The sequence below is a fragment of the Salvelinus alpinus genome, chromosome 3 (genome assembly GCF_045679555.1).
Source record: "Salvelinus alpinus chromosome 3, SLU_Salpinus.1, whole genome shotgun sequence".
In the NCBI taxonomy this organism is placed as follows: domain Eukaryota; kingdom Metazoa; phylum Chordata; class Actinopteri; order Salmoniformes; family Salmonidae; genus Salvelinus; species Salvelinus alpinus.
In genome coordinates this window covers 21,950,510-21,977,105 of record NC_092088.1, presented here as the reverse complement: position 1 = coordinate 21,977,105, position 26,596 = coordinate 21,950,510, and the positions used below count along the sequence as shown (strand labels likewise).

The following is a 26,596-nucleotide window of genomic DNA, read 5'->3' as shown; positions in this document are numbered from 1 at the left end:
ATTCCTGTCTGCTCTACTCCTCAGTCCGCGCTGACCCAGATCAGGGCCTCACGGGGGAGTCACTCCATGCTTCCCAAACCATTTCCTTAGTCACTCACGAGACTGCCCAAGAGACTGCCCGTATATCTGGGAGCTGTTCTGAGTCAGTTTGTAAGCAATAGGCTATGTGGCCAATAGGCCTATGGCTCCTGGCTGGCAACACCATCTTCTTTTGTGGAAAGATTTTGTGTGTGAACTGAGAGAATCTGTCAGAACTGAATTGGATGCCTAGGATAAGAGTTGCAGTAGTTCCTGTGGTTGGGTTTTTCGTCTCTGGTTATTTGGACAAATCAAGATTTCGCAGGTGTTAGCATCTTTTGAATTTCGGAAGGAGAGGGGACATTCGGCCCGTAACTTGCAAAGAGAGAGGGCGGAGCTCCTCCTTTCGGTTCCGCTCCTCTTTCTAGCATTTCTTGCTAGAAAGTTTGGTCATTTTGGATAGTCACTCATGAGACTGCACAGGAAAACCATCAATCTGGGAACTATTCTCAAAGTCAGTCTGTGTCAACACTTAATATACAGTACACAGTATGGTCTACTGTATATGGCTCAGCTGGTTAGGGCATGGTCCTAGCAACAACACAGTGAGTTTGAATCCAGAGGCTACACAGATCTAACTTTGGTTGGCTTTGGATGAAAGCGTCTGGGAAAGTATATCATATGACATATTACACTTGAAATTATGGTCCATCAATGATTGTTCTTTCATTGGATGAGTGTTCCCATCATGACCACACCCCCCACCAGAATGAATGAGGGATATTTTAGGAATGGTTTCAGGCTATTAACACCAGAGATATCAAGGGAGATAAAATGAGTAATTGAAGACTGCCATTGCATAAAGGAAGGGACCAATGCAGACACAGTGGACAGATAAGAGACACCTTTTAATACTACGTGTAAATGCCTATCTGAAAATGTGGGCACAATCGGAACGTGGACAAGATCAGGACCAAGGATGCATGTTAGCGCCAGGTGTAAACGGAGCTTAAGACACACTGTAAGACTAGAAATCTTACTGATGCAACGTTTCCCTTTGGCACATTTGCCATCGAATTAGATATTGACAGAATCCAAACTGAATTTGTCACTGAGCTGTTTTTGTTCTCCTAGATTTAGCAATTGCGCAATATATAGTGGGGCAAAAAAGTATTTAGTCAGCCACCAATTGTGCATGTTCTCCCACTTAAAAAGATGAGAGAGGCCTGTAATTTTCATCATAGGTACACTTCAACTATGACAGACAAAATGAGAAAAAAAATTCCAGAAAGTCACATTGTAGGATTTTTAATTTATTTATTTGCAAATTATGGTGGAAAATAAGTATTTGGTCACCTACAAACAAGCAAGATTTCTGGCTCTCACAGACCTGTAACTTCTTCTTTAAGAGGTTCCTCTGTCCTCCACTCGTTATCTGTATTAATGGCACCTGTTTGAACTTGTTATCAGTATAAAAGACACCTGTCCACAACCTCAAACAGTCACACTCCAAACTCCACTATGGCCAAGACCAAAGAGCTGTCAAAGGACACCAGAAACAAAATTGTAGACCTGCACCAGGCTGGGAAGACTGAATCTGCAATAGGTAAGCAGCTTGGTTTGAAGAAATCAACTGTGGGAGCAATTATTAGGAAATGGAAGACATACAAGACCACTGATAATCTCCCTCGATCTGGGGCTCCACGCAAGATCTCACCCCGTGGGGTCAAAATGATCACAAGAACGGTGAGCAAAAATCCCAGAACCACACGGGGGGACCTAGTGAATGACCTGCAGAGAGCTGGGACCAAAGTAACAAAGCCTCCATCAGTAACACACTACGCCGCCAGGGACTCAAATCCTGCAGTGCAAGACGTGTCCCCCTGCTTAAGCCAGTACATGTCCAGGCCCGTCTGAAGTTTGCTAGAGAGCATTTTGATGATCCAGAAGAAGATTGGGAGAATGTCATATGGTCAGATGAAACCAAAATATAACTTTTTGGTAAAAACTCAACTCGTCGTGTTTGGAGGACAAAGAATGCTGAGTTGCATCCAAAGAACACCATACCTACTGTGAAGCATGGGGGTGGAAACATCATGCTTTGGGGCTGTTTTTCTGCAAAGGGACCAGGATGACTGATCCGTGTAAAGGAAAGAATGAATGGGGCCATGTATCGTGAGATTTTGAGTGAAAACCTCCTTCCATCAGCAAGGGCATTGAAGATGAAACGTGGCTGGGTCTTTCAGCATGACAATGATCCCAAACACACCGCCCGGGCATCGAAGGAGTGGCTTCGTAAGAAGCATTTCAAGGTCCTGGAGTGGCCTAGCCAGTCTCCAGATCTCAACCCCATAGAAAATCTTTGGAGGGAGTTGAAAGTCTGTGTTGCCCAGCAACAGCCCCAAAACATCACTGCTCTAGAGGAGATCTGCATGGAGGAATGGGCCAAAATACCAGCAACAGTGTGTGAAAACCTTGTGAAGACTTACAGAAAACGTTTGACCTCTGTCATTGCCAACAAAGGGTATATAACAAAGTATTGAGATAAACTTTTGTTATTGACCAAATACTTATTTTCCACCATAATTTGCAAATTAATTAATTAAAAATCCTACCATGTGATTTTCTGGATTTTTTTTCTCATTTTGTCTGTCATAGTTCAAGTGTACCTATGATGAAAATTACAGGCCTCTCTCATCTTTTTAAGTGGGAGAACTTGCACAATTGGTGGCTGACTAAATACTTTTTTGCCCCACTGTAGATGGGTCTAGCTTCCTCCTGGAGCAACTGAGGGCATTTCCTGTTCTGTTGTTTGCAACCAACACAACCTGTTAGTGAATACTGTATTGTTCTAGTGAGATACATACTATATTGTCAACCTCCAGGCCACTGACTGGAGGTTGACAATGATTCACTATTCTTTGAGCATGTATGAAATCCTGTGTGCTCCTCAGCTTGTTTCCCACAGACTCGTGCACCCCATGACTGCCGTGCTTGACACAGAGCGGTGCTGCAGCATGTTAACAAAAACAAGTGCCTTACGGCAAGAGATATTATGAGACCATGAAGTACTGTGGAACTAATGCTCTTAGCTAGTGAGACTTTTCTGCTTTTGGCTTATCGTGCAATTAACTAGATGACTCCTTGGTGAATTCTGTCTGAGTAAAACTATTCAGTTCCACTCGAGCATTAGCTTATCATAAAAAATGAATGATTGTACTATCAGAGGAAGGAATGCAATGAATATGTAAACATTTCTTTTAGCTTTTCTTGAATATAAACAGTGTTCTCCCCTTTTTCTCTGTCCTACTTCTGGGCTGAGATGAGTAGTGTCTGATAAAACTAAGACCAACACTATGTATTTGTTTGGGCACATTTTTATTTGTATTACAATCAACAGTTTCCTAGGCCATTTGAAGAACAAGGATGCATTGCACTGGATTATTGCACATATCACAATAAGCAGATATAATACGTACAGTATTTCATTTCAGTAAGCCTATCTCTCACTTGTAATATTAGTAATATCTTTGAAAAAAATAACTAATATCAATGTAATAAATACATTTTCGTTTATAAAAGAAAGACAATGGCTTGAGCACATGACAAGCTTAAAATGAACATTCATTTGTACAATTCCATGAGGCTCTCCCCCTCATAATTTTTTTTGAAGCAGCCTATAAAAACAAGTACAACTGCTAGGTTTATTTAAAAGGGAGTGGTCTACTGTAAAAAAAAAAATATATATACAATTATTGTAAAAAAAAAAAAAAATATTGAATAAAAAAACACTGTGTGAGAAATGCACCAGCAATTCTGTTCCAGCATTTTCCAAACCACTTTTCCACAGTGGTTGAGGAGAACATTTTGAGACACCACCATGTTGATGTTGAGTCTTCAAAGACATTCTCCACAGTTGACTTTAGCCTCGGTCCTCCAGGACCTCCTAGAGCCTGAAACAAGGACTAGGCTCCTCCTCAAAGCCTTGTCTTCCTATGAGTCACCATACTGCTCCATGCAGCAGTCATCATCGACGTGGCATGGGGGGAGGCTTCAATGCAATCTTGTGGCTTGCTCCTCCTGAGGTCTGTTGAACACACAGGGATCAATTAGACGGCCATCTTGAAACGTGCCCTTCAATTCTGGTTACGCAAAGAATTACGAACACAAATGTATTATTTTTTTAACTTTTACTTTCCTGCGATGCAATGGTTTCAGAAGATACTTTAAAAAAAATCTAACTGCTATGAAGAATTTGCAAGCCATGACTACGAAAAATGTGTTAGATAAACAATTACTTGTGGGTATTTGCTGGGTACCTTTGGTGCTGAGGGCTTGACTGGAGGTACTGGGTAAGGACTGGACTTGACTGGAGGTACTGGGTAAGGACTGGACTTGACTGGAGGTACTGGGTAAGGACTGGACTTGACTGGAGGTACTGGGTAAGGACTGGACTTGACTGGAGGTACTGGGTAAGGACTGGACTTGACTGGAGGTACTGGGTAAGGACTGGACTTGACTGGAGGTACTGGGTAAGGACTGGACTTGACTGGAGGTACTGGGTAAGGACTGGACTTGACTGGAGGTACTGGGTAAGGACTGGACTTCACTGGTGGCACTGGGACGACAGGCTTGATTTTCTAATAGAACAAAATAAAACAATTGATAATCAGTTCATGATTAGACTGTGTGGAGACCATGTAGTTACTTGTTTTAACAGTTATACCATGTTGTTAACATGTTAGTCATCGTAATGGCTGGAATGACTCACCGGTTTGCTACTCAGAGTCGGCAAAGGCTTTGACGGAGGTAGAGGTTTAGTCTGATGATCAAATAAAAATGCTTGTATGAGTTTGGCACTGCAGAATACATTTCTAAGATTCCAGAGTTTATTAATATGATACATTTCGGCAATTGGCATAGCTCACCGCTTCAATGCGAGACTGTGGCTGCACTGCAGGCAAGCTCTTTGGTGGCTGCAAGACAACATTTTCTCATAAATATTCCTCTCCATTTAATTGGCATTTTTCTTTCCAAATATCCCTAGTCTATTGAAAACATACCAACCTTAACTTTGGGCAGGCTATCTTTACGAGTTCAGCAGCTGTTTTACTTCTTGTTGCTATCAATATATTTCACATAGGAACTACATATAACATGTATGATAATACTAGTAACTCTACATAACAGGTCTTCATCAGTCAGCCTGGAGGAGTGGTCATTTTGAGATAATGTTAACTTGTGGTAATGTAGCTCACCTGTGGAGGGGGCCTGGAAGGGACCACAGTGACAAACAGAGCGGTGCAGGCTTGTGTTGCAGATGACTCCATGAAGGTGGGTTGGCTAATTTGGGGGGGCTTGCTCAGAGGTTTGCTCTTCGCACCCCTCTCCCGGAACATTGGGTTCAACTGGCCGGAGGTAGAGTGGACTTTCCTGCGCATCACACATCAATATGTTGATTACGTACCAAATCATTTGAAATGACAACTGCGAAGTGGCATTAACAATTCGTTTTAAAAACGTGTATGTTAGTGAAAAAACTCACCTTTTTGAGGTGTAGTTTTCTCTCTTGTTTTTCTTGCAGCACATCAGTCCTGCAACCAGGAAAGTGAGCAGCAACAACACAGCTATCGCTGCTGAGATGCCAGCTACCACCCCAAACTGGTCTGCAAAGCAAAACATAACCAATCATTAAGATGTTCATTTTCATGAACAACAATGCATGTCACAACAGAGTGAATGAGGCGTACCTTGAGGCAAGTCTGAATACTTGACGTCACAGTAGGGTGGAGCCCAGTCTGGGTCACAGTGGCACTGTCCCTTGTTGTTGCACACCTAACAAAAGAGCGCACAGAGTGTGAAGATTGGGTCCATACAATTCTAGCTAAGTTTTACTAACGACTCGAAATCGACAGCCAATGCACTCACCCCATTGTTGTGACATTTGGATGAACAGTCCTCCGTTTGACCATAGATTTTGACATCTTGGCATTTGTGATCATAGCAAACCTGTGGAAACAAAGAATTGTTCACTTAATTTGCCCTCTCATATGAACACCGTGAATTCGTGTCCATGAATTCATATAGGCCCTCCCGAGGGGTGATTTGGAATTCATAAACAGTCTTACCTCGTTCACGCCACATTTAGTTCCTGTTGGGACCATGTCCAGAGATCTTATTTTATCCTGGTCCACTGCTATGTTGCATGTCCCCCCTCCCTGCATATTGTAGAAGGCCTTCTGCCCAGTGATGGGATACTCATCTCCTCCAGAGCAAAATAGTGTTCCACATTTCATATTCCTAGGAGAAGAAAACAAATTGACTTAGTATTTGACGTCAAAATATGGCAACATGTTTCTTAACAGCACAAACGTATGGAAGTCTTGTAATATCTGTTCTCTTCTATTTGTAAATTGCCTTCTTTACAAATTGCCTTCTTCTATTTGTAAATTGCCGAATTTGACCACACAATTGGCATTGTGTGGTCACATTCGATGGGAAACAGGAAATGTCAGAACACAGGAAGTCAGATGGGCGGGCACGTACCGTGGTGTGCAGCGAACAAAGCCATTTTTGGTCCTTCCGCAGTGGGCTCCTTTATTGTCACCCAGGTTTAGATTAAAGCAGGAATCCGTGCCTACTTGTGCCGCTAGAAAACAAGAGGAAAGGTGCGACAGTTACAACATGAATCCTTACTGTAGATGATCATCGTTGCACAATTCACAATATGACGTTCCACCTGCACTGACAGAATGAGATTATATCTAGACCTAGTTTTTTTTCTGGAAGGGTTCTGCTTTGTGCTAATGAAATAACGTCATAGGGTTTTGGATGGTTACGCCGTGTCATAACTCGTGTAGTGTAAATGAGTGGCTATGTACTTCAAACAATAAAGACAGAAGTACCTGGTCCCCACAGTCTCTTGCAGTGTTGCTGAAGGGTCGGACATTGCCCATTGTAGCAGTAGCCCTGACCATAGCTACAAGGTTTCCCATTCATCTGAAAGGTGTCTTCTGGGCAATGCGCTGAAGTTCCAGTGCAGTACTCTGCCAAGTCACAGTCACTGGAAGCTCTTCTACACAAACTGGCTACTTGTTTCAGCTGAAGATTGAGAACAAATAGTTTAGCGGTTGAGGAATGACTTGATTTGTGCAGTGCTTTTCAAACATTACGCTCAAAGCGCTAACTTCAAAACGAAAATTGGACTCTACTACTACAGCAAAGTGTATGGTTCTTGGTTAGACGCCAAGTTTGGTTCATACAGTAAATTTTTTTTTTGATGACTGACTATGCCTGCTGAAACGTCTGTGTACGCTGTCCCTGATGCTCTGAAAAGAATACAAAAAATGGAATAATAAAGTTTATGCAAAATCGTTTTGAGTGCGGGCACATTAAACCTTTTTGTTGGTCTGCCTCTTACAGTCCGCTGACTGTCATATTAAGGAAGGATATGTGCAGTACAGTACAGGGAAACACGAGTGCATCAGTCTGTTTCCTGGTATTATTGCTGCCATTTCAACCCTGGTTTCTCCGAACACTCCTTCTCTTGTGGCTATGTTCTTTTTTTTTTGCTGGTGGTTATTAGTTGCAGTTGGTTGGGTGTGTCTGTCTGAGTGGTGATGAGCAGAGAGAGATCAGAGGTGGACGTTACCAGCTGGTCTGACTCATTCAATCATACGGTGATGAGGCCTCCCGGGTGGCGCAGTGGTCTAGGGCACTGCATCGCAGTGCTAGCTGTGCCACCAGAGACTCTGGGTTCACGCCCAGGATCTGTCGCAGCCGGCCGCGACCGGGAGGTCCGTGGGGCGATGCACAATTGGCCTAGCGTCGTCCGGGTTAGGGAGGGTTTGGCCGGTAGGGATATCCTTGTCTCGTCGCGCACTAGCGACTCCTGTGGCTGGCCGGGCGCAGTGCACGCTAACCAGGTTGCCAGGTGCACGGTGTTTCCCCCGACACATTGGTGCGGCTGGCTTCCGAGTTGGATGCGGGCTGTGTTAAGAAGCAGTGCGGCTTGGTTGGGTTGTGTTTCGGAGGACGCATGGCTTTCGACCTTCGAGCTCGTACGGGAGTTGTAGCGATGAGACAAGATAGTAACTACTAACAATTAGATACCACGAAATTGGGGAGAAAAGGGGGTGTAAAAACATTTAATTAAATGAAATCATACGGTGATGAGCAGAGAGAGATCAGAGGTGGACGTTACCAGCTGGTCTGACTCATTCAATCATACGGTGATGAGCAGAGAGAGATCAGAGGTGGACGTTACCAGCTGGTCTGACTCATTCAATCGTACGGTGATGAGCAAAGAGAGATGAGCAAAAGATGTTACCAGCTGGTCTGACTCATTCAATCGTACGTTTAATAAAGCACTCAGATTTCCCAGGATTTTACATATGACCAAAAATGCACAAAATGCACTTACCTGGCAGTTTTCACAGCATGCTCCATGAGCACAGCTGGATCCCTCAGTGAGGCGACAGGTAGTGGGGTCACAGCAGGTATTCTTACACTCCTAGGAGGGACAAAAATCACACCAATCAGTTACAAAAGACAAAATAACAATTTAATCTAACCAAATGTATCGTTTAGTCAGTCATCCAAAATGTCTAATTTACAGTGCAAACAAAGCAGTCATGCGTGTGTATTTTTTTCTCGCCCTTTTATAAGCTTTTGCAAAGTTTTATCATGTTGGATTGAGTCAGTGGAATAGTGTAAGACGATATAATCAATGCCAGTGCACCTTGTGAGCCTGACTTACCTCCACAGTTCCACAGTCACACTCTTCTCCCGGGTCCAGGAAGGCATTGCCACAGGCAGGCCCCACATACAGCCTATCAGAGCCAGGCGTGTCCAGCAGACATCTGGGATTGGCTCTCTCCAGGAAGTCACTCAGCTGCTCCTGACTGCAGCCACTAAACAGCCCTGGGTACTCTGACCTAAAGGCGTGGGAATGATGGCTCACTTTAGAATGACTAACATAATAACTAACATAGGACAGTCCTCACTGTGTCAATGTGTTAGTGAATGTGTAACGTGTGAGTGTTTTTGTATTTACCTGACCCGATCTGCCATGACACAGTTGTCGTTGGACAGCGATGTCCCACAGGTGCAGCCTGAGGTATCATGGGACATGCCCAGGTTGTGGCCCATCTCATGAGCGATGGTTGAGGCAACGCCAATAGGGTTCATGTTGTGGTCCTGGTTGACTGCACCTGAACTTCCAGTGCACATGGCAAGTTTATTTGCCAGTCCGACAGTATCGCCCAAGAAATCTTTACCACTGTTGAAAACAACAACCAAATGTTGGAGGAAAGCTTTAGAACTGTCATTAGCTTTGCAAACCCCCCGAAACAAGAAATTTGGCCATGCTATGCATTAAAAACAACATTTTATATTGATATTTTTTACAGCATATAATACCAAACAATTAAATAATGGAAAAATGATTGTGATTAATTGCAATCCATTTCCTTCCACACAACACAAACACAAAGAAGATAAGGCTAACTACTCACGTGACAAACTGGGCATTGTCATGCCGTGCCCTCTTCAGAAGGTCGTCTTGGCGCCACTGGAGAAACATATTCAGGGTGTTCTCAGGACTGATCGTGACGTCAATGTGATCCCTAGTAGTCCATATCTCCAACCCCACCAGCATGACCCGGATGTTCAATGGCCGATACAACTAGGATGTAAAGACAGAGGTCTTTTCAATAACTCCTTCATTAATATAAGATATATGTACTAGAGACAGGTGGGGTGGGGGACTCCAGGCCCTAGGCCCTTGTTATTACAGTAGGCTAATTCAATATAGCATCCTAAGTACCTATAACTAGAACCTGGACCAGCTCAGAAAAACTCATTGACCTAACTATGCTCATGCAGCCATTCACAAACAAACACACAAAATGACTTCCTTGAAAATGTACCTTATCAACATGATTGGCAATTTCCAGCATTCGACCTTGGGTTTCGCTTCCAAATCGTTTGTACTGAAAAAACAACAAACACACATAGGTTAGCCACCAACAAAGGCTGTCAGGAAACAAGAAAGAAAACATTCATCTATATTGATACATAACATAACATACCTCTGTATAGTCAGCCACCAGATACATCTCCACAAATCTTTGAGGCCCAGTGATGGGTTTACTTTTCTGAAAAAAGAGAGAGAGAGAGAGATAAGAAAACATTGGACTCATCTTACAAGATAAATACAACATACATAACCTCTGAACACTTTTGGATGTGTATTGTGTAAGTAACCAGAAGGAAGCATTAGTAAGTAACTGCATACCCAGCCTTTGGACTTGAAGAGGCCTGAGAGTCTGGGGGCCGGTCCCTGGTCATGGTCATAGACCGTGCTGTCGTTGGAGTGACCACAGCTGGCCCTGTTGGCTCTGAGGTGCTCCTGTCTGTACAGAGCATGCTCCCCATCGGCAGAGTCTCCTAAAGGTTCAACCAGGTAGACTTTCTGCTCAGCCCTCACAAAGCCACTGGAAAGACACATCAGAGGGCGGTTTTCTAAGTGTTGCATTGAAAAGCATGGACAATCAGTTTCTCCCCAATGAACATAGCGTTGTTCCTTCAAACGATATGATATAGTATGAATAATCAACATCAGAAGGCAGTAAGCTATTCGGTATAGCAACTCTCTCTTGTCTTTGAGGTGAAATGGCACTAGAGGCAACGTCATAAAAGAAGGGGACATTTCTAAATGTGTAAGACCTCTTTCAAAATGATTTCAACCCCAAATGTTTGTCATTCCTATTACACATCTGTGGAAATGTTGAATTTCTCAAAAGAGAACTTTGACTTCCAGTGAAATGTCAAGTCATTCAAAGGCATTCCAAAAGTTTAGAAACTGCTGATAGAAAACAGGAAATATGGAGATATCTCACTTACCTAATGCCAGAACAGATTCCAACACTAACGGATGAATCCTCAATGCCTTGAATATGACCATGATAATAGCAGTGGTCCTAAAATGTTGAAATTAATACAAGTATTGGTTGAGAGCATATCTTAAAATACTGTACACATTCAATCTGCATAACATGCAATGAATCAAAAAATGTGACACAAAATGTAAGCTATTAATTTAAATGGCTTAAATACCTCATAATTTGGAAATGTTGTCACCCGCCTTCCATCTTCTGAATAGTGTGTTTCAGCGTAATGCCTCCCAATAAGTTGCCTATGAAAAGAGTAAGTAGTAGAACAATTCATTTAACTGCTACCAAATATGCTACCAAAACTCGTCTAGTAATTGGTGGACAGTTAAAAATGATTTACCTATTTTTCTCCAGATGAATAGTGTGGTTCTCGCCATCAATGGTTAATGCATATTGTAACTCGTCAGGATAAACCTAGCAAAGATGTTGTTTAGTTGTCGACAATGAAAGGCTATCCTGTTCTTTATAACACCCCTCATCATTGGGATTTGAAATATTTCCCTAATTTGCAGGGAACCACTATTACCTAATTATAGAGAAAATATAACGGGATGTAAGCACCTGGTTTGAGAAAATGTTTCTTTTGACCCGACCAGTCAGTCTCTGAGGTCGGACGACATCGTAGCGCTCCACATGATCCAATTTCCTTGCGCCCTTGACCAGTACAACTGAAAGAACAGACATCCAGACCTACTTTAACAGTCATCTTTTTCTTATAGTAATTGTCATTGATTTAAAGTCTAGACTGTAGACATTGATCATATTACGAGCATCATACAAGTGAACAACTTTGCAATGTTATAAATAAGTACTACATGTGCTATTAACATTTGCGCTAATTAGGTCGCTGTCCTTAAAAATACTGTACAATAAAATACACCTTATTTTTGTAGTTGTTCATTATAATTATATATGATTATATGTGATATAAAGACCTTCAGATAGCAAATATTAAACCATAATGATATATTTTCCATTTACCCCAATACGTGATGCATAACAGGAAAGTATATATAGTGTATCGCATGGCTGGAGCGTAATATCCCAGAGTTTCTCAAATGTGCTGTACGCACCGATACTAATTTGATAGTGAACATAGAAATGAAGCAGCTCTGTTCCAGTGCCGCCTCTCCGTGACGTACGTTATCGCCAAGGGGCATCCGTTTCTCGTAGCAATCATGACATCACTCACATATTACCGGAAAACCGGTCGAGATTATTAAGAAGGCTATAAGGCCACGCCTGACGCCCAACGCGATATTTCACAATTTATTAAAATTAGTTGAAGGTTAGAGTTAAGGTAAGGATCAGTTTTACGTTTTTGCTAGTCGGTTTAAGCTTCAGCTGTGTCCTTATAGCCTCTTCCTTATTAATAGGGGTGAGTGGGGTAAAATTAGCCATTTTTACATTCAGCATCACTAGGTCAAGGGAAATATAGTATTCTTTCTAACATTAATTTCAGGATGTGGAGTATCCATGTCAGTAATCCAAATTAATGTAAACATAACAGTTCTGAAAACATAGCATGTCCAAATAAAAGTGACCTCTTGGCACAATTTACCAGGTATGGGGCGAAATTAGTATAAGGACAGGGTAAATTCAGCCTCCTTCACATTCGTGGGCAAGTTCTCTGCATTTGAGGCAACTAAATCCATGAAACTGGTCAGTGAGATTCTTGATATGTTTAGCAAGCTCAGACTCCATGTCATCAGGCAAGACCTTCTCTGCTACTCTATCATATCCTCTCTTTCGCACAGGTACATGTTAATTTTATTTTTTGTCAATGTACCTCTTCAGTATAATTCAGTCTATTTTTTTTTTCATCCCTTGCTGCTGCTCAAATGGACTTCTTCCCTTCACTTTCAAGAACCTCAAAGGGGGCTAGACCCCTGCTTGTTTACCGTTTGTTTACACGGGGCATGATGATGTTACTTTTTTCAATCTTTACTAACGACATGCCACTGGCTTTCAGTAAAAAATGTACCGTTTTATATTTTGTTTTATATGTAATGTAAGTGCCTTAATGTGTTTGGACCCCAGGAAGAGTAGTTGTTGCCTTGACTATGTTAGCCCACACAGCTACAAGGATGCACTCTCATGCTAGGTATATGACCTCATATTGTAGCTTATAGAGACCCCGACTAATGTATAAAACAATCTACTTTGGTTTAGATACAAACATCATGAAACCTAAACCACAATAAATGTAAATAACTTTGTGAATTTTTGGGGGGGGGACCTAACTTCATTACCAATTTCCCCAAGTGGTTTCTTCTTCACAGACTCCATGAAATGATGACCTCTTCCTAAATATTTGGTCACATTATTCATTTTGTGTATGGTTTCCTAGAAACAAGGGGTGGCTCAACTAACCCTTTGGCACCCATTCCCCCCTACTGTTTACTGTCCTAGGTGTTTTTTAATTATGTAAGCAAAGATGACAAAGAGAATGCTTGGGGACATTTAATATTTTTTATTGTACACAGAAAAAAAAAAAAAAACTAATGAGGTAAAAAATAAGTTACCCCTATAGAGGTCCAGGTTCTTTTACTTCTGAGAGAAATGCATACAGTTCATGGTTATTTAATCCTATGCCCCTCTTAAAAAAGGGGGAAACACCATAGAGCCGGTTTCAAAACACATCAATATCTATGGTGATAGTTTCTTGAATCAAACACTAAACCATTTTATGTTTGATATGGGGAGAAATGTCATCTTTGAAGGTGGTTTTTATATGAGCAGGAGTAGGAGAAATAAATACGTATTGCTTGGGTTACCATCAAGCACACTTTGACAATGCTATGCTGCAGCCTTCTGTCTTCTCTCTATAGCCATCCTCTCAAGGCGCTCTGTGTAGAACCCGTTGAAATCCAACCTATGGAATCAAATTCAAAGCAGTTTTTAATAGGATTGTAACCATCTTAGCATATCCATTCAAGCAACTATCTAGAGACCAGGAGTTTTCCACTCCGGTCCTGGAGAGCTGCAGGGTATGCAGGTTTTCGTTCCAGCCCTGCACTAACACACCCATTTCCAATAACCAACTTCTCACAGTGTTCAGTCTGGACCTTGATCAGATGAATCAGGTGTGTGGGTGCTGGGCAGCAACAAAAGCGTGCATAGCCAGTATCTCTCCAGTACCAGAGATAGCCCTGTGCAGTAGTAGACCCACCGGTAGATGATGTTAATCATGCTGTGCTCACAGTCGTTGGTGCTGTAGACGCTGAGCTTGTCCAGCAGGTCCAGGAGCAGTGTGCTGAAGTTGCTGTCAAACTTGCTGATGGTGGCTTCGAAGCACGAGTCTGACTGCAGGGCGTCCATGTGCTCCGCTAGGAACTGACAACGGGGAACAACGACATACAGTTAAAGTCGGAAGTTTACATACACCTTTGCCAAATACATTTAAACTCAGTTTTTCACAATTCCTGACATTTAATCAGAGTAAAAATTCCCTGTCTTAGGTCAGTTAGGATCACCACTGTATTTTAAGAATGTGAAATGTCAATAATAGTAGAGAGAATGATTTATTTCAGCTTTTATTTCTTTCATCGCATTCCCAGTGGGTCAGAAGTTTACATACACTCAATTAGTATTTGGTAGCATTGCCTTTCAATTGCTTAACTTGGGTCAAACGGTTCGGGTAGACTTCCACAAGCTTCCCACAATAAGTTGGGTGAATTTTGACCGATTCTTCCTGACAGAGATGGTGTAACTGAGTCAAGTTTGAGGCCTCCTTGCTCGCACACACTTTTTCAGTTCAGCACACACATTTTCTATAGGATTGAGGTCAGGGCTTTGTGATGGCCACTCCATTACCTTCGTTGTCCTTAAGCCATTTTGCCACACCTTTGGAATTATGCTTGGGATCATTGTCCATTTGGAAAACCCATTTGTGACCAAGCCTTAACTTCCTGACCGAGGTCTTGAGATGTTGCTTCAATATATCCACATAATTTTCCTTCCTCATGATGCCATTTATTTTGTAAGTGCACCAGTCCCACCTGCAGCAAAGCACCCCACAACATGATGCTGACACCCCCGTGCTTCACGGTTGGACACCTACAACACCCGATGTCACAGGAAGGCCAAAAAAATCATCAAGGTCAACAACCACCCGAGCCACTGCCTGTTCTCCCCGCTATCATTCAGAAGGCAAGGTCATTACAGGTGCATCAAAGCTGGGACCAAGAGACTGAAAAACAGCTTCTATCTCAAGACCATCAGAATGTTAAACAGCCATCACTAACATTGAGTGGCTGCTGCGAACATACTGACTCAAATCTCTAGCCACTTTAATAATTAAAAATTGGATCTAATAAAATGTGTCACTAGTCACTTTAAATAATGTTTACATACCCTACATTACTCATCTCATATGTATATACTGTACTCTATACCATCTACTGCATCTAGCCTATGCCGTTCGGCCACCGCTCATCCATATATTTATATGTACATATTGTGAAATTGTTACTTGTTAGATATTACTGCACAGTCGGAACTAGAAGCACAAGCATTTCGCTACACTTAAATTAACATCTGCTAACCATGTGTAATAACCAATAAAATTTGCAAAATTTGTTAGCCTCCCCCTTTTTCCTCCAAACATAACGATGGTCATTATGGCCAAACAGTTCTATTTTTGTTTCATCAGACCAGAGGACACTTCTCCAAAAAGTACAACCCTTGTCCCCATGTGCAGTTGCAAACCGTAGTCTGGCTTTTTTAATGGCGGTTTTTGGAGCAGCACTTCCTTGCTGAGTGGCCTTTCAGGTTATGACGATATAGGACTCGTTTTACTGTGGATATAGATACTTTTGTACCTGTTTCCTCCAGCATCTTCACAAGGTCCTTTGCTGTTGTTCTGGGATTGATTTGCTCTAGGAGACAGAACGTGTCTCCTTCCTGAGCGGTATAACGGCTGCGTGGTTCCATGATGTTTATACTTGGTTACTATTGTTTGTACAGATGAACGTGGTACCATTTGATTTCCCCATGATGTCAAGCAAAGAGGCACTGAGTTTGAAGGTAGGCCTTGAAATACATCCAAGGGTACACCTCCAATTGACTCAAATGATGTCAATTAGCCTATCAGAAGCTTCTAAAGCCATGACATTTTCTGGAATTTCCCCAGCTGTTTAAAGGCACAGTCAACTCAGTGACTTACTGGAATTGTGATACAGTGAATTATATGTGAAATAATCTGTCTGTAAACAATTGTTGCAAAAATTACTTGTGTCATGCACAAAGTAGATGTCCTAAACGACTTGCCTAAACGACTTGCCTAAACTATAGTTTGTTAACAAGAAATTTGTGGAGTGGTTGAAAAATTAGTTTTAATGACTCCAACCTAAGTGTATGTAAACTTCCGACTTCAACTGTAGGTAAAGACATTTTTCTGATTGGGATACAGTAATGTTATATTTCATAGATCGTACTTGAGACAGAATACAAAATGTCCATTGACATCATTACGATACTATTGTATTTGGTTGTTGTTCTATGTAACATACCCAGGTAAAACCCATGTCATACTTTGACGTTTTACCTTTGAAAGCCATGCTTCAAGTTGTTTATAGTAGTGAGTATCTGCTGCAGTTGAGTGAGTATGTGTGTAGTTACCTTGGAGGTGAGCCTCTTCTTCTCTTGCTCCACGGTGCGTTCGCTCTGGGTGGGAGGACCCTCCATGGTGCCGTGCTCCAGAGACAGGCGGTTCATCTCCCGGTCCAGCTTCATGCTCTGGGTGAAGCGCTACACCAGGAAATAGACACACATTTAATAAGGATCAGCAGTGAGACACTGTATAGTCACACTGGGGGGGGGGGTATTGGGCTACATATCACAATACTTCTAATGTGCATGAGTTGCATGTATTTGTATTTAATTTAAATACAATAACATTACGTGTAAGCTACAACAAGCTGCCTTGACATTCCCAGTTTTTGTAGTTTGCGTTCCACATCCACTAACCTGCATGCAGTTGGTGAACATGACACACACGGACATGAGCTTGGAGAAGATCTTGAGCAGCTCTGGGTTGGTCAGCATGCAGTCCTTCAGGCAGTTGTCCAGGAAGCTGGTGTGATGACACAGCACGTCGTCTATGTTGGAGGCCTGAGAGAGACGAGATGGACTATATTAGGGCATTTCTGGTCAATGCAGGGCGTGGCATGGTTATGACAGTGTGCACTAAACTGCAGCATGCAGTTATTAGGAGCATTTTAAATGAATGTAATATTGAAAATGGGGACTGGAAAAAACGTTTGACCGCAACAATCTTAGGTCAAAGCAAAGTAAAGGCTTGTGGCTGACATTTGTAATGGATGCCAATCTACGACACCAGGCACAGAACAATTACGCCACAAGTAGCTATAGGCTGATACATGATAGCACTGAATGCTATCAAGGTGAGGAGCAGCCTTGGTTCCTTTCCACTCACAGATTTCAGGTTGTTCTCCATGATATGCCAGGTGGGCTCCATGACTTCAAACATCATGTAGTACTGGATGTTCTGGACAAAGTTCAGCATGCGCTGTCTCAGGGCAAACGCTGCTGCAAACCTTCAGGGAGGAGGAAACCAGATAGCTCATATTAGAACTTGCTATTAGGAAGTTGTCACTAAGAGGAACAAACAAGGAAGTTAAGTGAAGAAGTTTCGTCAACTCACCACTTGGCCCTGTGCAAGGCGTACTGCTTGGCTGTTTTGTTGCTGATCCACACGTTGCACAACAGCCTCTCGACATGTTTGCAGTAAAAAATGTGACGGAATAGCATCTGGTATCTCGTAAGCGCTTTCCTAGAAAAATACAAACTCTGAATCAGAACACATGGTTATAGTATTGGCATTTAGCATGCCCTGGGTCCCCGGGGGGGGGGGGTTGTCAGTAGATTGAGAAAAGCTACATTAGGGTAGAAAAGTACATATTTTTTATTTTAATCTCATCTTCAAGTGAGCTTTTTTTAGCCTTCATTTAACCAGGAAGTCATACCGAGGTCAGAAGACCTGGCCCTGAATATAGCCCCAGTGTACCGACCTGTTGATGATAAGTGACAGTGGCCACTTGACGATGTAGTCGAAGGAGAAGGCCTCCAGGCCGCTGAGGGCCACCTCGGTGGGGTCGGCATTGATGATGGCCTTCTCCTGCTTGGTCTCGATGGCCAGCACCCGCAGCAGTTGGGTGATCACATCATGTGGCATCAGGTCAATCTGGGAAACAGGACCAGAGGGTGAGTGGAAGAGTTCAGTGTGACACCCCTCCCAAAACAGTCACATTACATACCAGTTGTTTAACTTAAGTATTTTATATGTATACCCTATAGATCGCAATTTCCCCTCTCCCAAAAATATATTATGGATCCCTATCCTGGAGTCCAGCAAAATTAAGGCAGTGAACAATTTGCGAGGTGAACAGGCCGTGGCTCGGGTGGCTGAGGTCCTTGATGATCTTCTTGGCCTTCCTGTGACACTGGGGGCTGTAGATGTCCTGGAGGGCAGGCAGTGTGCCCCCGGTGATGCGTTGGGCTGACGGCACCACCCTCCGGAGAGCCCTGTGGTTGTGGACGGTCCAATTGCGGTACCAGGCGGTGATACAGCCTGACAGGATGCTCTCAATGGTGCATCTGTAGAAGTTTGTGAGGGTCTTCGGGGGCCAAGACGAATTTCAGTGATGTGAAAGGTTGTGCACGCTGAGGAACTTGAATGACCCTCTCCACTGCGGCCCGTCGATGTGGATCCTGGCACCACTCTGCCAGGGCTCCCACCTCCTCACTGTAGGCGGTCTCATCGTTGTTGGTAATCAGGCTTACCACTGTTGTGTCGTCAGCGAACTTGATGGTTGAGTTGGAGATGTGCGTGGCCGGGCAGTCATGGGTGAACAGGGAGTACAGGAGGGGGGTGAGCACGCACCCCTGTGGGGCCCCTGTTGAAGATCAACGTGGCGGAGGTGTAGTTGTCTCCCACTTTGCTCAGATATCATATTAAAAACATTTCTCTCCACTCTATGGCAAAATGTGTAGAATTGCAGAAAATGTACTCTAAAGCTGCCAAAAGGCTCTGACTGCATGTGGTTATGGATGTGGGTACGCAGACCCGTGAACCACTGCGGCCCCTCATGATGAGTTCAGATCTTTGGTGACCCCCACCTCCATCAAATTTGCCCATCCCTGCTATACAATTGTGATTCTGCCCCTCAGCAATTTTCTATTACTGTGCTAGAGTGCAGCTATAAGAAATGGTCTAATGCAGTAAACAGCAATGGACGCACCATTTGAATAACAAGATAATAAATTACTTCAGATTCACCTCAAAGTAGTCAATAGTGCCCCCAGCTGCTGTAAGCAAACATTAATATTCTCAGACTTATTTTGGGAAGGTTACGCGAGCCTATTCATCATAATGCATGCATGAAAGGATATTTAAAATCATACCGTGTAGTATGTATTTAGGTCATGACGCTTGAACTAAACCCATTTATAAAACTGAAACTGAATGAATAAGGTAACCACTAGATGGTGCTGCTGTTATCAAGATAGCATAAATTCCAGACTGGTACTCGTCTAGGATATTTAATCAATAAGGTCAGAGGGGTTTGATATATGGCCAACATACCACAGCTAAGAGCTGTTCTTAGTCACGACGCAATGCGGAGTGCCTGGATACAGCAGTCTAAGGCACTGCATCTCAGTGAGGCGCCATTACAGACACCCTGGTTTGAATCCAGGCTGTTTCACAACCGGCCGTGATTGGGAGTCCCATAGGACGGTACACAATTGGCCCAGCATCGTCCGGGTTTGGCCGGTGTAGGCCGTCATTGTAAATAAGAACGTCTTCTTAACTGACTTGCCTAGTTAAATAAAAGTTACATTTAAAATAAATAAAAACCCGGTTTATAATTACCTTCAGGTCATCTTTAAATGGGTCTGTGTTAGCAGTACTCATCCTCAGAGCCAGCTCTAGCAAGGCCTCCAGTCTGGGAGGGACAATGTCATCCACTGGCTTTTTCAGCTCCTCTTCTGTCAGATCCATGAAATGGACAAAGAAATCTCCCTTGTCCATTAAGAAGTAGTGCTTGATTGACCTAGGAAGAATACATATTTTAGCATACAACTGAACAACAACTTCTCCCTCAATGTGAGCAAGACAAAGGAGATGATCGTGGACTATAGGAAAAGGAGGGCTGAACAGGCCCCCATTTGCCCCCATTAACATCGACGGGGCTGAAGTGGAGCGGGTCGAGAGTTTCAAGTTCCTTGGTGTCCACATCACCAACGAACTATCATGGTCCGAACACACCAAGACAGTTGTGACGAGGGTATGACAACACCTTTTCCCCTTCAGGAGACTGAAAAGATTTGGCATGGGTCTTCAGATCCTCAAAAAGTTCTACAGATGCACCATTGAAGAGCATCCTGACCAGTTGCATCACCGCCCGGTATGGCGACTGCTCGGGATCTGACCGTAAGGCGCTAGAGGGTAGTGCGTACGGCCCAGTACTTCACTGGGGCCAAGCTAGCTGACATTCATAGACTGTTCTCTCTGCTACTGCACGGGAAGCTGTACCGGAGCGCCAAGTCTAGGACCAAAAGGCTCCCTAACAGCTTATACCTCCAAGCCGTAAGATTGCTGAACAATTAATCAAATGGCCACCCAGACTATTTACATTGACGCTCCCCTTTGTTTTTATACTGCTGCTACTCGCTGTCTATTAGCTATGCATGGTCACTTTACAAATGACCTTGACTACCCTGTACATTGACTCGGTACCGGTACCCCCTGTATATAGCCTTGTTATTGTTATGTAATTTACTTGCGTTACTTTTTTTATTTTTTATTATATACATTTTACCCCCTTTTCTCCCAATTGTTGTGGTATCCAATTGCTAGTAATTACTATCTTGTCTCATCCCTACAACTCCCGTACGGGCTCGGGAGAGACGAAGGTCGAAAGCCATGCGTCCTCCGAAACACAACCCAGCAGCGCGCCTCCAACCCGGAAGCCAGCCGCACCAATGTGTCGGAGGAAACACCGTGTAACTGGCTCCCTTGGTTAGCGCACTGCGCCCGGCCCGCCACAGGAGTCGCTGGTGCGCGATGAGACAAGGACATCCCTACCGGCCAAACCCTCCCTTACCCGGACGACGCTAGGCCAATTGTGCGTCGCCCCACGGACCTCCCGGTCGCGGCCGGCTGCGACAGAGCCTGGGCGCGAACCCAGAGTCTCTGGTGGCGCAGCTAGCGCTGCGATGCAGTGCCCTAGACCACTGCGCCACCCGGGAGGCCCTACTTGTGTTACTTTTTTATTTAATTTTTTTACTTTAGTTTATTTAGTAAATATTTTCTTAACTCTATTTCTTGAACTGCATTGTTGCATGTGACAAAAACAATTTAATTTGAGCATACCAAATCAGAAATACCCTATCAAACGTGAATGATCTATTTATTGTTTACCTAAGGCGTGCGACCAGCTCCTTCTCCTCCATCAGGAAGTCTAGGAGGACCTTACTGGCGTAGTAGTATGATTTTTCTATCTGCTCCACGTAGGCTCTCTCCTTGAGAGTGTAGAGGATCTCCTTAGCATCGGGACAAGTCACGTCCCGGCCACACTCTCTCACCACGTTGAGGTACTTCCCTATAGAACAGGATAAGAACATATATATTTTTTTTTAAACTCCACTACAAATGATCAGGACCTTGATACTCCTTGTTTTCTACACTATAAGAAACTGTGAATTGCACTGGCCATGGTCAGGATGCACTAAAAGGGTGATCTGAACAAATCTGATGCGAACAGTATGATGCGTCTTACCTGTACTTAAAATTTTGTCTGCCATTTTCTGAAGAAAGGATGGAATTCTGTGCTGCACGATTGTGTACCGCTGATCCCAATACTTGTCGTTGTAGTCCTCCTGGATCTTCTCTTTCTGTAGCTCGTGCTCTTCAACCATGAATTCACTATGAAGACAAAATAAATCACCAAAACATGAACAAAACTAACTAAATGTGTGAAAATCTAAATTGCCATAACTCATGTCCAAGTCTGTGACATAATAGAGAAGTACCTATTTGATTAAATGTGGGAAATGTGGGAAATGAGTTGTGCGACAACAAAAAAACGATACCTGTAAGGGTCCTTGATGATGCCTCTATAGATCCATTTCTCCAGTATCTCAAAGTAAGGCACACTAGCTGCTTTCGTGAGGTAGAGGCACAGTTCCTGGGCTTGACTGTCTCCAGTGTAGTTGAAGGTACGATCGTGAAGGAGGCTCAACGTCGACCCACCCATGCAGTCTCCTTTGTCCACCGAGGAGGCTTTGAGAAACAGAACATGCAACCCACTGATTTATCTTTTTTACTAGGAGCACTTTTTACTTTGGGCAGTCTGCAACAACATACCACACACGACCATCACATCCTCATAGACCACAGGACAAGACAATAATCGGCATAACACCTCTGACAGATCTATCTAAAAAGCAATAATACAATTGAATGTCCAAAAGTGCAATGCAAATATAGCTACCAACCAACCAGAATATATATATATATATATATATATATATATATGATTGTGTGTATGTATATGGAATCAAGAAATTCCACATATTAACGTTTAACAAGGCACACCTGTTAATTGAAATGCATTCCAGGTGACTACCTCATGAAGCTGGTTGAGAGAATACCAAGCGTGTGCAAAGCTGTCAAGGCAAAGGGTGGCTACATTGAAGAAACTAAAATCTAAAGTATATTTTGATTTGTTTAACACTTTTTTGGTTACTACATGATTCCATATGTGTTATTTCACAGTTTTGATGTCTTCACTATTATGTTGAAAATAGTAAAAAATAAAAACCCTTGTAGGTGTGTCCAAACTTTTGACTGGTAATGTATATATGATGCATAAGGATCATACACTGGGTGTATAAAACATTAAGAACACCTGCTCTTTCCATGACACAGACTGATCAGGTGAATCCAGGTGAAAGCTCTGATCCCGTGTTGATGTCACTTGTTAAATCCACTTCAAAATCAGTGTAGATGAAGGTGAGGAGACAACTGAAAGAAGGATTTTTAAGTCTTGAGACATGGTATGTGTGCCATTCAGAATGCCTTTGAATGGGGTATGGTTGTATGTGCCAGGTGCACCGGTTTGTCAAGAACTGCAATGCTGCTGGGTTTTTCATGCTCAACAGTTTCCCCTGTGTATCAAGAATGGTCCACCACCCAAAGGACATTCTGCCAACTTGACAAAACTGTAGGAAGCATTGGAGTCAACACAGACCAGCATCCCTGTGGAACGCTTTTGACACCTTGTAGAGTTCATGCCCCGACAAATTGAGTCTGTTCTGAGGGCAAAGGGGGCGGGTGCAACTCAATATTAGGATGGTGTTCCTAATGTTTGGTATACTCTGTTTATATATACGATTTATTGTATTGTATGATCATGACAGCTTTACCAATGGAGGCTAGGATCTCCATGGTCCTCATGGTAGGCTGGATGTAGAACCAGAGCTTCTGCAGGGAGAGCATGCCCTGCCTGTGGAGGTGCTCCAGCTGGGTCACCAGGATCAGGTACTCCTTCATCAGGGTCCTCATGGCCGCCGTCAGGGCGTGGTTCACCTGGCCGTACTCAAAGGACGACTTCTCCTCAGTGAAGCTGCCAGACATAAACACAGCCAAACTGTTATACCAGACAAAACACAAACAAATTGTTTGACAACGCAAGCCACATGATACATCTCCAGATGGTGTAAGGATCACAAATTGAGTCCCTCAGAAACAAAACAAAGTTAAGTATCTAGACTGAGTGTACAAATTATTAGGAACACCGGCTCTTTCCATGATAAACTGACCAGGTGAATCCAGGTGAAAGCTATGATCCCTTACTGATGTCACTTGTTAAATCCACTTCAAAAAACAGTGTAGATGAAGGGGAGGAGACAGGTTAAAGAAGGATTTTTAAGCCTTGAGAGGGTGGTAGTAGGTGCCAGGCGCACCAGTTTGTGTCAAGAACTGCAACACTGCTGGGTTTTTCACACTCAACAGTTTCCTGTGTGTATCAAGAATGGTTCCCCACCCAACCATTAGTCAACATGGGCCCGCATCCTTGTGGAATGCTTTCGACACCTTGTAGAGCCCATGCCCTGACGAATTGAGGCTGTTCCGAGGGCAAAAGAGGGGTGTAATTCAATATTAGGAAAGGCCTTAATGTTTTGTACACTTTGTGTATATTTCCTTCTTAAAGTTCACTCACCGTGTTATAGTAGAGTAGTATGAGGCGACTGGTAGTATCCTATTGACCAGCTCCTTGATGGACATGTCAAGGCTGGGGTCAACAATGAAGGAGCGGTTCTGCCTCCCGAGGACAGGCTGGGCTGTGATGTCTCTGCCATCCACACCGATCAGCACAAACAACAGATCATCAACCAAAGCCTGCTCCTGGGCTGGCAGGGACATTGTACCTGATCATAAAACACCAAAGAGATTTGAGGTACATTTTCACACATTTTGTTATTGCATACTGTACATAAAAATGAGCAGTCACTGCCTTCAGAAAGTATTCACACCCCTTGACTTTTTCCACATTTTGTCATCTTGCAGCCTGAATTTAAAATGGATTAAATAGAGATGTTGTGTCACTGGCCTACACACAATTCCCCATAATGTCAAAGTGGAATGCTGTTTTTAGAAATTGTTACAAATGTATTAAAAACAAATAGCTGAAATGTCTTGAGTGAATAAGTATTCAACCCCTTTGTTATGGCAAGCCTAAATACGTTTAGGAGTAAAAATGGCTTAAAACAAGTCCTATAATAAGTTGCATTGGCTCACTCTGTGTGCAATAATAGTGTTTAACATGATTTTTGAATGACTACCTCATCTCTGTACCCTACAATTATCTGTAAGTTCCACAGGCGAGTGAGAAAAAAAAAACGACATTGAAAATCCCTTTGAGCATGGTGAAGTTATTAATTACACTTTGGATGGTGTATCAATACACCCAGTCACTACAAAGATACAGGCGTCCTTCCTAACTCAGTTGCCGTTGAGGAAGGAAACCGCTCAGGGATTTCACTATGAGACCAATGGTGACTTTAAAACCGATAGAGTTTATGGCTGTGATAGGAGATTACTGAGGATGGATCAACAACATTGTAAAAAATGTAGCAAAGCAATTCACTTTATGTCCTGAATATAAGTGTTATGTTTGGGGAAAATCCAACACATTACTGAGTACCACTCTCCATATTTTCAAACAGAGTAGTTGCTGCATTATGTTATGGGTATGCTTCTAATTGTTAAGGACTGGGGAGTTTTTCTGGATAAAAAATAAACGTAATGGAGCTAAGGAAAGCCTGGTTCAATCTGCTTTCCATCAGACACTGGGAGATGAATTCACCTTTCAGTAGGACAATGACCAAAAACACCAGGCCAATTATACACTGGAGTTGCTTACCAAGAAGACCGTGAATGTTCCTGATTGGCCAAGTTACAGTTTTAACTTAAATCTGCTTTAAAATCTATGGCAAGACATGAATGGTTGTCTAGCAATGATCAATAACCAATTTGGCAGAGCTTGAGTAATTTATAAAATAATAAATGTGCAAATATTGTACAATCCAAGTGTGCAAAGCTCTTAGAGACTTACCCAGAAAAACTCACAACTAATCGCTGCCAAAGGTGATTCTAACATGTATTGACTCAGGGGTGTGAATACTTATGTAAATTTGATATTTCTGTATTTAATTTTCAATAAATGAGCAAACATTTCTAAAAACATGTTTCACTTTGTCATTATGGGGTATTGTGTGTAGATAGGTGAGAAAAATAATACATTTGATCAATTTAGAATTCAGGCTGTAAAAACAATGTGGAATAGGTCAAGGGGTATGAATACTTTCTGAAAACACTGTATGCACAAACTTCATGAAATCTATCAAAATGTGTCAAAGTGAGACATATGAAGAACATTCATACCAACGGCCACTGCTGGGTCTCCTCCTGCTGGTGTGGCACCGGTGATGAAGTCCCCAATCAGAGCAGGCCGGTCATACACCCAGTTTGGAAACACTGGGTTGGGCTGAGTGGGGTTCTTTTTGTTGTGTCTGTCCCTCAGCATCTTTCGTGTGACTTCAGCCGACTGTAAAGATGGAGGACAAGTAGTAGAACTTACAGATGTATTCAACTCTATTTGGTCCGGCCCACTTGAGGAGTCTTTTCTGACTACATGACTTCACCAGGAAAAACTCCAGACCTTAGTTTACAACTATGTAACAGACTATAAAAAGGGCCAGAAAATATCCTGTCCCTAATTATAAGTAACCTTTAAAAGTATGTGAGTACACACCTGGGGCACGTTGGAGCAGGCAGTGACGTTTCCCAGCTTCTTGCGCAGCTCTTCCAGTTCCTGCATTGACATCTTGGTGCAGGTTGGAGGGATAGCAAAGGTTGTGCTTGTACTTGATGTCACATTACCAGATGCTTCAGACCTTTCTTTGGCATTCTGTTGCAGACATTGGAGCGTCTGGAAAATATTAACACACAACACATTGTTATTGGGACATAATACTGTACTGTAAATTAAACAGTGTAGGAATTGTCAGCATCTGAGTAACATATGCAAAAT

General features: G+C 42.8%; 2 protein-coding genes across 4 annotated transcripts in view; both read right to left on the bottom strand.

Annotated features, from left to right (window-relative positions):
* Positions 1–3,377: 3,377 nt before the first annotated feature.
* On the bottom strand, positions 3,378–12,112 carry LOC139570286 (disintegrin and metalloproteinase domain-containing protein 8-like). 2 transcript variants are annotated; one of them, XM_071392042.1, is made up of 23 exons: positions 11,955–12,112; positions 11,535–11,641; positions 11,314–11,387; positions 11,137–11,215; positions 10,924–11,000; positions 10,316–10,514; positions 10,110–10,175; positions 9,948–10,010; positions 9,534–9,703; positions 9,074–9,298; positions 8,777–8,954; positions 8,441–8,530; positions 6,924–7,119; positions 6,565–6,667; positions 6,147–6,318; positions 5,947–6,027; positions 5,769–5,853; positions 5,564–5,684; positions 5,277–5,451; positions 4,947–4,994; positions 4,790–4,840; positions 4,317–4,658; positions 3,378–4,105 (listed from the first exon to the last, which is right to left on the bottom strand). In XM_071392042.1, the coding sequence occupies exons 1-23, from the start codon at positions 11,998–12,000 to the stop codon at positions 4,046–4,048; spliced, it is 2,808 nt and encodes a 935-aa protein (XP_071248143.1). In that variant the 5' UTR covers positions 12,001–12,112; the 3' UTR covers positions 3,378–4,045. The 2 variants fall into 2 exon arrangements, with proteins under 2 accessions (XP_071248143.1, XP_071248144.1); XM_071392043.1 differs by having other exon boundaries at positions 4,338–4,658; positions 11,955–12,111.
* Positions 12,113–13,431: 1,319 nt separating this feature from the next.
* Positions 13,432–26,596, bottom strand: part of LOC139570282 (gamma-tubulin complex component 2-like) — a 14,769-nt gene continuing 1,604 nt past the window's right edge. For both annotated transcript variants that reach the window (XM_071392038.1, XM_071392039.1), the window contains exons 4-18: positions 26,318–26,494; positions 25,948–26,110; positions 24,224–24,431; positions 23,427–23,626; positions 22,092–22,281; positions 21,779–21,924; positions 21,421–21,601; positions 19,870–20,050; positions 18,008–18,180; positions 17,641–17,769; positions 17,413–17,533; positions 16,944–17,087; positions 16,596–16,724; positions 14,146–14,309; positions 13,432–13,848 (exon numbers count right to left, since the gene is read on the bottom strand). In XM_071392038.1, coding sequence (XP_071248139.1) covers positions 13,773–13,848; positions 14,146–14,309; positions 16,596–16,724; positions 16,944–17,087; positions 17,413–17,533; positions 17,641–17,769; positions 18,008–18,180; positions 19,870–20,050; positions 21,421–21,601; positions 21,779–21,924; positions 22,092–22,281; positions 23,427–23,626; positions 24,224–24,431; positions 25,948–26,110; positions 26,318–26,494 — 2,382 coding nt within the window. In that variant the 3' untranslated portion in view covers positions 13,432–13,772. The remainder of the gene's footprint in view (positions 13,849–14,145; positions 14,310–16,595; positions 16,725–16,943; positions 17,088–17,412; positions 17,534–17,640; positions 17,770–18,007; positions 18,181–19,869; positions 20,051–21,420; positions 21,602–21,778; positions 21,925–22,091; positions 22,282–23,426; positions 23,627–24,223; positions 24,432–25,947; positions 26,111–26,317; positions 26,495–26,596) is intronic.

Excerpts from the sequence above, each read along its gene's own strand:
- LOC139570286 (XM_071392042.1), bottom strand. The coding sequence starts at position 12,000 with ATGCGATACACTATATATACTTTCCTGTTATGCATCACGTATTGGG. Across the intron at positions 10,011-10,109 it reads TGGTGGCTGACTATACAGAG|TACAAACGATTTGGAAGCGA; the intron begins GTATGTTATGTT and ends TTGTTTTTTCAG. Across the intron at positions 9,299-9,533 it reads GACAATGCCCAGTTTGTCAC|TGGTAAAGATTTCTTGGGCG; the intron begins GTGAGTAGTTAG and ends TGTTTTCAACAG.